General features: G+C 42.2%; 1 protein-coding gene across 1 annotated transcript; it reads left to right on the plus strand.

The window, feature by feature from the left end:
- The first annotated feature begins 326 nt into the window (after positions 1-326).
- TYW3 (tRNA-yW synthesizing protein 3 homolog) lies at positions 327-11,373 on the plus strand. Its single transcript, XM_081866562.1, has 6 exons — positions 327-597; positions 2,933-3,013; positions 6,577-6,675; positions 9,381-9,452; positions 10,321-10,454; positions 10,669-11,373. Exons 1-6 carry the CDS (start codon positions 409-411, stop codon positions 10,892-10,894), a joined length of 801 nt encoding a protein of 266 aa, XP_081722688.1. The 5' UTR covers positions 327-408; the 3' UTR covers positions 10,895-11,373.
- The last annotated feature ends 2,458 nt before the right edge of the window (positions 11,374-13,831 follow it).

Below are 13,831 nucleotides of genomic sequence, written 5' to 3' on the forward strand. Positions count from 1 at the left end.
CCTTCGCAGACGCTTGGGAGCCAGTACTGTTGGAACTCCGTGGGGTGGATCGGGGTTGCACCGCTGCAGTCCCGAGTCCTGCACGCTTCCAGGGGCGCAATAAAGCCGGCTGAAACGCAGCGAGCCTGCCGAGGAAAACGCGCAGGATAAAAGCGCGCGGCTGCAATCCTATGTAGACTTGGAGCGGGATCCTAACCGTTCTTTCTCACAGCAACAAGCCCAATGGGTGCGCTTGGACTGCAGTCTCAAGTTAACCCGGTTGAACTCAAGTTACAGACTCGCTCTGGCCGCGCCGGGAACATGCGCACGGGCCGCAAGTTTGTCCCAAGCGGGCCGCCGTCGGACTAAGATGGCGGCGCCCATAGAGCGGTAAAGTGGGCGGGCGGGGATGGAGGAGAGCCGGCGCCGATGGCTGATTTCAAGCGCTGGAAGGAGCAGCGGCTGTCGCGCGCGGACGGGAGCCGGAAGGGCAGCGTGGACGAGCCCATTGCGGGGATCGTGCGGCTTCTCAATGGGCGCGACAGCTTCTGCACCACCAGCTCGTGCTCGGGGCGCGTGGTTGTGCTGGAGCAGCCGCCCCTTCCTCCCCGCGCCGAGGTGAGCGCGGCTAAGGATCCCTTGGAGAAAGGCGCTGGGCTGGGGCGATACTGCCACCGCCACCAACGCAGGGGACCCGGAAACCCAACAGCTTTTTTCTCGGGCCCAAATGGCTCAGGGTGTCTCCTGCGTCCTCTGGAGTTTTGTGCAGGTTTCGGAACACCCCCCCCCCCGGGTTTTATTCATAAGTAAAACCTTAGTTCCGTACGCTCCTGTGCGAATCTTAATTTTTAGGATTTAAAATAACGCGCAGAGCCTGTCGGGCTTCTTAAAGCCTAATGCATTTCATAAAATTTGTAGACCGCTTTATTTAGGAAAAAAAACCCCACCACTTCACTCAAAGCTGTGTATGAAAAGATAAAACCGTAAAATCGTGGCGGGGTGGAATTTGACACACTAAAACATACGAGAGGTTAAAATACTAAAACAGATTAAAACCATTGTGCCGTTAAATCTACTTCCTCAGACTGCAGGTTCTCGAAAACGTAATAAGACATTTATTAGTCCTCTTAAGGCGCCGCAAAATTATGGGATGCTTTTGTTGTCAGAGACGGAGGTGGCTGCTCTTCTGGAAATCCTTGCTTAGTGCGACTTGCTACTGGGTAGCCTTCAGCAATAGGAATCCAGGGGTGCAGCCATTTCTACCGATCCCCGCCCCACTCACAGCCGCTAGACGTTGGGATTCAGCATCCCCTCAAATTGCATTATCTCCCTATGGGGGAAAAAATCTCCCTTTTCCAAACTTATTGTGCATTTTCAGTTCAGCTCACAGAAGTTTAAATGGGGATTGAAAACACACACACACACACACACACACACACACACACACACACCTCGTGCCTTAGTCAAGACCCAAGGTGATTCACAGAATTAAAAGGAAAACAGCTTAACAACCCACAGTCAGCATAAATGGGGATTTTTTTGGGGGGGGGTAATTTTGTTGAAACAGTGAAACAGCGCTGAAAACTATTTAAAAGAAAAAAGCAGGGGATGGAAATAAATGTGTGCAAACCCACCCTCAGAAGTCTTTTCCACAACAGCCCCTTAGTGGTCAAAGGCTTTGCCTGATGCGGAAAGGAAAGGAAAGGAGAGAGGCTGCCAGGCTAGCATCCCTTGGAAGGGTGTTCCACAATCTGGGAGGAGCCACTAGAAAGGCTCTTTCTTGTGACCTCCCCCAATGTGCCTGTCAGGGTGGTGGGACCAAAACAGAAGTTTCCCTAGAAGATCTCAAAGCCCAGGCAGGCTCATATAGAGAGACCTGATCCTTCAGTTATCCTAGACACAAGCCATAGGTCATAACTAGTGCTTTGAGGTGTTTCTGGAAACAAACGTAACCAGTTATACTCCCTGTAACTGGCTCCAGTTAGCAAGCTGGCTGCAGCATCTTAAGACACTTTCCGTAGGCATCCCCACATAGAGCATGTTGCAATAATCCAAATGGGGTATAATTAAGACATGTACCACCATGGCCAGATCAGGCGTCTCCTGGAGCTGGCACAGTTGGTGCAGAAGTGTAACCCTACCCAGCCCCAGTAGAATCCCTATTTCCTGATCTGCCTTTTTACTGACCAGGTGCCTTGTCTGTTTTTTTGTTCACCCCTATTTGGTCCATTACTGACACCAGATAATAGTTTAGCACTGAAACACCTTCCTCAGATTTAAGATGGAGAGAGAGAGATAGTTGGATGTCATTTGCATACTGGTGACACTGAAACCCAAAGCTCTGGACAAGGTTATCGATGGAGGTCCATTCTTAACCTGAAACTATTATTAACCTGAGGTACCACTTTAGCTAATAGGGCCTCCCGTTGCCGCTGAACCGCCGCCACATTATTTCTGTTCTCCTCCTGAAGCAAAGTTCTTAACCCGAGGTACTATTTCTGGGTTAGCGGAGTCTGTAACCTGAAGTGTATGTAACCTGAAGCGTGCCCAAGGTACCACCTGGAAATCACAGGTGGGAGAAAGAGTGCTTTTGAACTCAGGTGCAGCTTCCTATGGGCATTTGATTGGGCATTGTGAGAACAGGATATTTTATCAGGCCTTTGGCCTGATCCAGCAGCAGTCATCTTCTGTTCATAAGGTTTCTTTTGCCTAAGCCCAATGTGGCAGGTTCCAAAAAAGATTGCTTTTTGGTTATTTCTCTTGTCTCCTTCCCTCTCCTTCTGCTGAAACATCTCATACTCTCACTTTGACACATTTGTTCCACCACGCTGTGCTTTTCTGTCTGGCCTTTCTTTCTCCCACTCACCTGCGGTGTGAAATTTGTTGTGGGAAGTGTTCTGCGTTGGTTTCTATATATCCAGAGATTTGTGAAACGATTTCGCCTTCCCGCTAGGCTACCACCGGCTTTGAGATACAGAAGCAGAATTGCACCTGGCTCATGGTGACCCATCAAATATGTACAATTGAAAACGTGGTAAGAGAACTGTTCCAGGGTGAATTCTTTATGCATGCTTAGAAAATCCTTGTTTGTGCTATTTGCATACAGTCAATAATTTTGAGATCTGAGATCTGGAAATTGTAGCAGTTTCCAATATCTACCAGGTGAGGGCAGACTTAGGGTAGCTGTTGCAAGATGTTAGCACAGAAATAAAATGCCATTGTTGTAGAATGATATGTTAGATTTCTCATATTTGGCTAATAGAACTGTTACAGTGAAAGTATGAGAGATCTTTAACATCTATGAATATTAGTTGCATGTAATATAGACTGTATTTCACTTGTTTAAAAAAGTGGACTACCAAGTTTTTAAAGAAGGCAAGACATTTGATTCCACTGCTGCTGTATTTCTGCTTGTAACAGTTATAATCTTTGTGTGATAGCCTTAATGCTATCACACAAATATTATAATTGCTACCTGTCTGATGCAGGATTTCCAGGAGCCTAGTTCTTCTACATCAGAAGATACAGCATTCCACACTTGTAGATCTGATTGAATCTCTGAAGGGAAGACTGTAGTTCCAGTAACTAAATACGTGAAAATATTTCCCTGACGCCCCTTTCTCAAAACACCACATGGCAAAACTCTCTATTATTATTATAGTTTAATGAAAAATGGGTATTTCTGAGATCTGAAAAAGGACTTGTTTCAACCTCAGCAGTATATAATTACAGTTCCAGAAGTTATGCTTTCATATTTATTGATTGAGAGCCTGATCCTACACCCACTGGGAATTTGGCAGTTGGCTTTTGTGGAAGAAAGGCGGGAGTGTACATAGGAAATTACTTTCAGTATTTTAATATTAAAGTTGAGCCTTTTGCAGGAAATTAGTGATCTAGAAGCTATACGGTAACAATATCCTTCAATCACAATGCATATTTCAGAACCATATTTTGAAGAAACGTGATTTGTAAGTCTCCATAGATTTAGCCAAAGAAACTGTAAGCATGTGTAGAGGAAAAACAGCCAGTGCTTTCTTTGAAGTATGTACCATAGCAGCTCTGATACCCAAAAGCTGTGTTTTAAAATGAATTTGTCCATTGAAGCTGGTTTTTTTATCTAGTGATGCTACTACTGTGGCAAATTCCTTTTTCTTTTATCTCAAGGTACACCTAGGGTTTCCTTTTTCCATACCTGCCTATATCCTTTTTTGGATTTATGACTTAGGATGATGATTAAATTGTATTTTATGTGCTTCCATTTCCTGGGATAGAGGATAAATCATTTTAACTGTAACTGCTCTGTTAGACTTACCTGTGAAAACTGGGGGTGGGGGGAGAGGGAATATAGAAAAATATGTTTGAGAGTCTGTAATTAAAGTAAATTTTCAAATACACTAGCACCTTCATCATTAGGGTATTTTGAATGGAGTACGTATTTAAGAGCATAGGCCAGCTGACCTTACTTAAGCTTATCATTTCCAGTGATTGGCTGAGTGGAGGAAGTTCATACAACTGATCTTTATTCTATCCCCTGTGGCTCCCTGGAAACTCTTGCTAGAGTTCGGGAGGATCTCCTGAACACTAGGGGCTGTATCACATACAACTGCAGTGCGAGGAGGGCGAAAGAATCTTGATCCAGGAGTCTCCCCCAACCCTCTGGCGAGGATTTCCCGGCAACCTTTCTCTTCTGATAGAGTTGCATGCTTTGCCTTCCACTTGTACAACCATAGTATACAACCCCTTGTTTTTACCTCAAGAGGTTAGTATAGAATTTCAGGGGCTGGTAGTTAAAGAACCCGGCTCTTATTTTTAGATCTCTAGCCCATAGTCGAAAGAGCATGAAGATGAAGTGCTGAATCTATATGCCATGCAATATGGTCAAAGAGCCCAGGCGAGCTTAAGGTGTTAAAGAAAATGAAGTTGTGTGTCCTAGCAACCATGTGGTCTCCTAGCAGCAGACATTCCATCAGGTAGCAGAAGGGAGGGGAGAAAAGAAGAAGGGTTGTCATCAATCATCACTGATGAGAGACAAGCTGCCTTTGGCTCTTCCTCAGAGCTCTCACTTAGTGACAACCATTCTATCCCAGCTAATTGTTGTATGAACTGGTTTCTTCCCCACCCCACACTAAGGACTGCCTTAGCAAGCCGCTCAGGGAACCTTTTCAGCTAATGAGTGGGCAAAAGCAGTTTTAATTAATTATTGAATAATTGGTATTGGAGGTGTAACCTTTCTATGTAGGGAAATTTGATGTGCCTAACTTGAATCTATAAGATACGAAGGTATCTTATAGATACCTTCTATAAGTATCTGAAGAAGTATCTGAAGAAGAAGTATAAGTATAAGTATCTGAAGAAGAAGTATCTGAAGGTATCTGAAGAAGTGTGCATGCACACGAAAGCTCATACCAAGAACTGACTTAGTTGGTCTTTAAGGTGCTACTGGAAGGAATTTGTTTTGTTTTGACTATGGCAGACCAACACGGCTACCTATCTGTAACTTGAATCTATAACTTCATTAGAGACCTGCAAACCTGTAGAAAGGTTGGGAAAAAATCAGATGTTATATGAAGATTTCTAATGATATTTTAAAGAACAAACTAATACATACATCTTACCAACAATAGTTGGATTTGTTGTTATTTTAATTGATGCATTCTTTCCTTTCACTTTGCAATATCGTTTGAATTAGTGTGGCCTACTACAGATTAATCACTACTCTTGGCTCATAACTATAGCTGAAAGCATTACTTAAATTCAGGCCAGATTATTTATTTTGGATGGGCAGAAAAATAGAGAAACTTTGATCTGTGCAGGCAAGAACTTCTATAGAGTACAAGCTTTCACATGGTTGGCACCAGCCATGATCCGACAATGGTAATTTAGCAACTGTACAAATTCTGCTATGGTAAAAATTCCTCACTGAAGGGAAATTATACTCTAGCTGGAGCTGCTGCTTTTATCTAGCATAGAATAGGGACATTTACTAGACTAGATTTCAGTCTGCTTCTGTGCTGGTCAATCTCTTTCCAAAGTGGAGAGAGAATATTCCTGAATGAAGGCACTGCTGAGAGGAAAAAGTAGTCGTATACTGGTCTCTCCCCCCTCCCTATTTAAAAGGTTACATATGCAGAAAAAAAGTCTTCCTTTAAAAAAAAAGTTTCACAATTTTATTGTTGAATATGTGCCCCCCCCCCAAATTTACACATCTCTTGAAGCAGTGCTTTAACCTTGCTGCTAGACTGAGTATTTAAAAAAACAACAGATTATTTGGAGGCTTTTGGTGAGACTTTACGAATGAGTGTGTACATTGTGGACAGTCACAGCTACACAGCACTGCCTCCAGAGCTCTAAAATGATATCACCTGTATCTTTGGGAAGTCAAATCCCAGTAGAATGTGTAGCTGAATCCATTATGCTGAAGGGAATAAACCAAGCAGAGTATGTAAAGTAGTACGAGTTGTAGAAATTTATTTTTAATTAGCAGGCTGAATCAGCTTCTGCTGTGCAGTGTTTTTGAGATGCTAAATAGGCTAGCTATTTTTTTATGGCTCACAGATGTAGCACTGATAGTAACATACTGTACTGTGGATCTTCCAGCTTACAGCCTTACAGAAAGCGACAGATGATGCCATATTCAAATTTGAACCATTTGTGCTTCATGTGCAGTGTCAAGACCTTCAAGATGCACAACTCCTGGTAAAGTGAAGTATTGCTGTTGTACTTAAATTCCATACTTGCTACATAAGAAACAGTTGGCTCTTAACTAAGTTCTCACACCTACAAGCATTCCCCAAAGCATTCTGCATTTAATAACTAGGACTATGAAAATACGATGATGGGAGAGAAATGGGATTTTTATTATTTCTGCAGATGTGATGCTCACAAGTGAAATTATGGTTTGGTTAAAATCAACGGCAAAGATCCCACTGATGTTGGAATGAGAATTTCAGAAACATTGCCTGTCCTGTTTGGCTGGCAGCTTTCATTGCAGACATGGTTTTGTGTGGTAGCCAGCACCCTTTTGGGGCTAAACTTGTGATAATTAAGACTGTGACCACGCATCTTCCAGGAGCTATTGCAAGCTTCTTTCTACTACAGTGGTGCCTCGCAAGACGAAAAGAATCCGTTCCGCGAGTCTCTTCGTCTTGCGGTTTTTTCGTCTTGCGAAGCAAGCCCATAGCAGCTTAGCGGATTAGTGCTATTAGCGACTTAGCGGATCAGCTGATAAGCAGCTTAGCGGATCAGCTGATAAGCGGCTTAGCGGATCAGCTGATAAGCGGCTTAGCGGATCAGCTGATTAGCGGCTTAGAAAAGGGGGGGGGAGGAAAAAAAACCCCGCAGGAACTCGCAAGACATTTTCGTCTTGCGAAGCAAGCCCATAGGAAATTCGTTTTGCGAAGCACCTCCAAAACGGAAAACCCTTTCGTCTAGCGGGTTTTCCGTCTTGCGAGGCATTCGTCTTGCGGGGCACCACTGTACTTTGGTTCAAATCAGCAAAAAATTAGTGCTATTAGCGGCTTAGCGGATCAGCTGATAAGCGGCTTAGAAAAAGGGGGGGAGGGGGGGAAAACCGCAGGAACTCGCAAGACATTTTCGTCTTGCGAAGCAAGCCCATAGGAAATTCGTTTTGCGAAGCACCTCTAAAACGGAAAACCCTTTCGTCTAGCAGGTTTTCCGTCTTGCGGAAAACAATTGAGACATTGAGAGCGTGCTCACTTATGGCTTATGTGTGTGGTACGGAAGCTGTACTACCCAGGACAGGATGGGGTTGTGCAGAGTTGTTAAGGCAGCAGAGAGCATTGTTGGCTGCCCACTTTCCACCTTAGAGCAGATTTATGCCACAAGGTGCCAGAGGAAGGCACTGGACATAGTAAAAGATCCATCGCATCCTGGTCACTGTCTCTTCGAGCTCCTGCCGTCGGGACGGAGATACAGGACGATGAAGACAAGAACGAGCCGTCTCAAGAACAGCTTCTTCTCCAGAGCGATCTCGGCCCTGAATGGGAAACCTGGACTTTGAAAGTCATCTAATCTTCCTTGCTGTATTATACTGTATTGTTTTAATTAGTGTTTTTATAGTTGTTCTGATTTTGAGTGAAGTGCCCTACCTGGGTGGATGGAGCAGCCAAGTAATTTCGTTGTCCCCGAGAGGGGGCAATGACAATAAAGATTTATTATTATTATTATTATTATTATTATTATTATTATTATTATAAAAAATGCTATTTTTGGCTTTTCCTAACTTTTTGGCCATGCTGAGTCTTATGTAATATGGCCACAATTTGGAGAAGTGCCGACTAGAGAAGATTTGGTGTTGCTGGTTTTTTCCTAAATGGCAACTCTTCGTCGATCCAGTGTTTCTCAAATTTGGGTCCCCAGCTGTTGTTGGACTATAACTCCCATCATCCCTGACCACTAATCCTCTAAGCTAAGGATGGTGGGAGTTGTAGTCCAACAACAGCTGGGGACCCACGTTTGAGAAACATTGGTCCATGCCATATTGCAAGCTGTGTTTAAAGCTGGATGTTTTTTTTCCAAAAGTAGCCTTTGGAAATTGTTTGGCAAATCTATGCTGCCAGATGCCATAAGAAAGCGGCAGAGATAGCGCAGGATAGTACGCACCCCTGAAATGATCTCTTTCAGCTTCTGCCTTCTGGAAGAAGGTATAGGGTTATAAAGGCCAGGACTAGCCACCTGAGAAACAGTTTCTACGCAAATGCAGTTCTGGTTCTAAACGCAGCATAAGGGGTCTCTATAGTATAGTGTAGTTTAAAACGGGGTTTCAGAGTTTTTAGGGCTTTTTTAGTGTTTTATGTAGTTTTTATGTAGTTTTTCAATTTCATTGTTCTGCATGGGACAATGACAATAAAGATATCGTATATTGTATATTGAGATGCAAGCTCTCTCATGCACTGAGAGCAGAAGTGGGGCCATATCCCTGTGTGAGCAACCTTCTGGTGGCTGTAGGCAAGTGGAGGGTGGGCCAGAAAGAAAAGTGGGTGGAGCAACAAATGTGAATGAGGTGTAGCCTCAGAAGGCTCCAGGGGGCTGGATTTGGCCTCTGGGTCTGAACTTCCTCGCCCCTGAATTGCCTGTAACATACAGCTTTTAAGCTTTCCAATTCACAACACATTTCCACACTGCCATCAAGCACGCCCCTATTGAATTCAAATCATGAACATTTTAGAGTTGCAATACAATTTACAGCACGGTGTTTTATCTAAAGCTCAGGGGTATTTCAAAGCAAAAACAACCGTTTATAATTCAGTTTTTTTTCTGAAAGTATTTAGACTGGAAACAAATACTTGACAGTGCACTTAGTTTCATTGTTGCCCATCTCTCCGAGGCCATAGCTGAAGGATGTGGTTGATGATGGCTGTTTCCCCTCTTGCCTTTTACAGCACAAAGTGGCTATAGAAGCCGGGTTCCGGAACTCTGGCATAACTGTTGGCCGAAAAGGAAAAATTATGATGGTATGTTATGTGTTCCTACATTGCGGGGGGGGGTGGGAGGGAGGCACAGCCGAAGTACTGCTTCCATGTGGGTACTATTTACCGTATTTTTCGCTCTACAAGACACACCAGACCATAAGACGCACCTAGTTTTTGGAGGAGGAAAACAAGAAAAAAAATATTCTGAATCCCAGAAGCCAGAAAAGCAAGAGGGATCGCTGCGCCGTGATCCCTTTTGCTGTTCTGGCTTCAGCAATAGCTGCGCAGGCTGCCTTTGCTCCATAAGACGCACACACATTTCCCTTTACTTTTTAGGAGGGGAAAAGTGTGTCTTATAGAGCGAAAAATACGGTATGTGGCCTTCTCAGGTTCTGCGATGGCAGGGATGTCTTTTTGAGGCACTGGTATGACAGGCATGAATACGGCTTTGAGTCCAGTACCCAGTAGAATGCTGTGGTCCTAACAATAATGCTGAAGAGAATAAACCAAGCAAAACCAGAGTGGTAGGGCAGGTTTCATATATATATATATATATACACACACACACACACACACACACACACACACACACACACTTGGAATCAGCTTCAACCCATCTCAAGGTGCCCCCAAATGCTCTTGGTCAGACCTTGAGAGCAGCCACAGCCCTAAAAGTCATTACATCGTGGTTGCCACATATATGACCACATGATAATTTTCATCAAGCTATGTGAACGTACTTTGTGGTGGAAATATGCAGTGCCTCCCTTTTGCCGTCTCGTTCCCAAAATGCAATGATAAAATTATTACTTTTCTTTAATTAATTTGCCTCCCCGGTGGGGGTAGCTGCTGCCTCCAGTTCAGTAAATGATGGTGAAATCTAGGTTTTCTGTTTTCATCTCACTTGCAGGCTGTCCGTAGCACTCACTGCTTAGAAGTTCCCCTAAGCAGGAAAGGAAAACTGATGGTCAGTGAAGAATACGTTGACTTTGTGGTTCAAGTTGCTAATCAGAAGATGGAAGAGAATTGGAAGAGAATTGACAGGTTTGTTAACAATAAATAACTAGTTTATAGCAATCCTAGCAGTTAAAACATTGGTAGCAGGAAAAGGAAGAAGATGTAGATAAGATGCAAGTGTTAAGCTACCAGATAGAAAGCTAAAATTAACTTATTTGGACTCAGCAAGTTAAATACATAAATGTCTAGCAGACCTTGAAGAAACCCAAGTCCATATGCCTTTATTTTTATTTTTTTAAAGGTTTTACAGCTCTCTCCAGCTTGCTTTGGAAAGCAGAGACCATTCCATTAGCTCACCTCTCGAGGAGAAAGAAGAGAACAAAGAAGAGAGCAATACCATGGACTCCTACAGAAGAAAAATAAAGTCTAAAGGAACTGAAAAGGATGGTGAATGTACTTCTCCTGGGAAAAACAGAGGCTTAGAAAGTGAAGATGAGACAGAAAACAGTCTTGGTGTTTTTCACTAAAATATGGTACAGATAATTGTGTGAAGTAGATATATACCCACATTATGTTTGTATAATGTTTAGTTTGTTTTGCTCTTTGTGAGAGCTTAGCCGATAGATTACTGTGCTCTATAAAGTAGCATTTTCTTAACATAGATTACTATGGATATTAAGTTACCAGCAAAGTAATACAATGCCACAAAATGTCAATGAACATGGGGAAATGGCATTTTTAATACCGGAGGTAAAACTTGTTCTTCAAGCAATATTGTTTTACACAAAATATGCAATATTCCAAACTACCTAATTCCAAACTACCACCATAGTTGTGCTCTGTATTTGCTATTCCAGTTTTGAAAACCCAGTCTGAAAGTTCTGTTGTTAAATATATTTATCTTCTTCACTTAGTATGGATAATTTCAAATGTTTACAAGACGAAAATAAGTGTGAAACAAATTCATCCTTGATTACGCTACTGAAATAAATGATTGTCACAAGCATTAATCTTTGCCATGTCAGTCATTTGTAAACTTTTCACTCCTTCCTACTCCAGACAAGTAAACAAAATCAGATTATAAAAGAATTAGGCAGTGATATTTCTATTCGGAAAGCACATTTTTCTTCATCTTTTAGTGGGGTTCACATAATAGAGACTCATTTGTACAAGGAGTTTTGCTTTTGCAATGGAACTTCTCCTCCAACATGACCCTTGATCTTTTCTGAAGCATCTGGGTGGGAGGCAAGGAGAAGAAATATTTAAGTTATTTATATTTAAGGCTGCTTACAGCATTTAAAAACAGCAATTATAAAATAATGGATAATAAAAACAAACTAGGTTAAAACAATGACTAGAATACACCACAACATATCTAAAACCAGCAGTTAAAGTATACGGTAATTTGCCAGAACAACAATTCCAGCCCTCAGGTGGAAGTCCTTGCACCACTGGGACAACTTAGTTGAATACAAATCTTTTATGTTCCTGAGCACCATTACGCTCATTGCTTTAAAGATTTTAGTTGGGTGTCTCTGACTGGAAATACTGTTTAAACAAACAGGCAATGTTGGCTTTTAGCCTAATAATAGTCATTGCTTTTTAGAAGTAGCCAGAAAACTCTTCCACATGAGAACAGCCAGGAGCTAAAGGTACAAGACAAAGGAAACTTGATGGGCCTGAGGAAAAGTGAAAGTTCCTTTGATTAGTTCCTTAGTTTTTTCAGCACTTTAGTAATAGTATTTCAGAATTCATTCATAGCAGGCACTAAGCTTTTAGTCCAGACCTTGCTTTTGACTCTCTTGTTCATTATGTTCTTCCCAAGCCACATCTTGCAAACCCGCTTCTATATCATGGTTTGTTCCAAACTGTAATGTGGGGTTAACTATGGTTAGCACTAACACCAGTGCACTCCACCATAGCTTATTTCCATTTAGGTCATTGAATAGGCAACGCTACATCTGCACAACCCAAAGAAATGTTGACATTGCCCTAGGCGATGCTAATGATGCTATAAAAGGGACGATATACTTGCATACCCCTGAATTGATTCAACACTTAAATCAAACACAAGTGAATTTTTTTGTATATGTGTGTGTGTTGATAGACAAGTCATCACTTGATGCTGCAGTCATTAGGAAGACCAGGCATTTGTGAATTCACTTTTTAGGCTTCAAAAAGTAGAACTTCAGGGCTGCCAGATCCTGCAGCTTTTAAACAAGCAAAGGGTAAGAAGCAGAATTCAGTCACTGAATATTACAGACATGATGTGTGTTGTTGGTCCTGCTGATCCAGAGATGACCTCTTCAGCCATCAAATAATATGCAATTCAATTCATCCCAGAAATGCCCAAATAGATGCTATTACTTGCTGAACAGCACATAGAAACAATATTTTGTGACCCCTGTGTGTTTTAAAAAGCAGCATTCTTTACTGCTGCAGACTACATAATAAATGCAAAAAGTACAATATTTGACAGAATGCGTATTAATAAAAAATTATGTTTGCTGGGAGGAAAGGACAAGATTCTCAATTTTTAATATTGTATCCCTCAGCACAATTGCATTTTTAAATGAGGTTAAAACGAGTTTAGGAATTGAAGCAGCTATCGGAAACATCTGTCGGAACAGAAGACAAGCAGTGGGGATAAGCAAAGACTGCAGTCCTGTCCATCAGGCAAATAATGTATTGTAATGTAGAACATACTTTCCTTTAAAAAAAAAAGTTTTACAGCAGGCCACCAGGTGGCAGTATGCAACATAGAGTCAGGACAGAGACTCACATTCCAGATTTTATACAAGAAGGGATGGAGGTGGGGAGTTTGGTAATTTTTAGAATAATGGAAAGCTGCTTACTTTTTTGAGGGGTTGTGGGAAAGCATTTTCTCAAGCAGCTTGCTCAGAATGGCCTGGAATTAAACTGACAGCATTTGAGGAGAGTGATAAATGAGATGCGTGAGGAAAATGGAAAGGCTTAAATGGGGCACCTTGTCATTAGGAATGTGAAAGTTAAAAAAGAATGTGTCTGCACTGATTTAGACACAACATAACCCAGGTTAAACCTTTCTCACAGAGCCAGCCTATTGAAACTGTGTTAGAGATCCATGGACCTTTTTGCTGACCAAATAGATACTTGCGGGGTACAATCCTATACACATCAACACAGATGTAAGCTCCAATGAGTTCCGTGGAACTTACTCCCATGTATGTGTGCATAGAATTGGTGTGTTTAAAATCGTCTTTTTTTTTACAGGAAAATCCGCTGGAAAATATATGTTATTGTGGGGACCACTGATATTTTATATAACCAATCACCCTGGTTGTGACGACACATGCAGTAAAAGCTTTGCACACAGAGAACAACGCACAAAATTGCACTGAATGCCATCACATTCAGGGGTGGGGGAGACCCTATAACAGTGCAGGATGCCACTGGGCAAAGTCAAATGAAGACAAGAACGAGAG

This window comes from Podarcis erhardii, assembly GCF_964252035.2.
Source record: "Podarcis erhardii genome assembly, chromosome: 6".
Classification (NCBI taxonomy): Eukaryota; Metazoa; Chordata; class Lepidosauria; order Squamata; family Lacertidae; genus Podarcis; species Podarcis erhardii.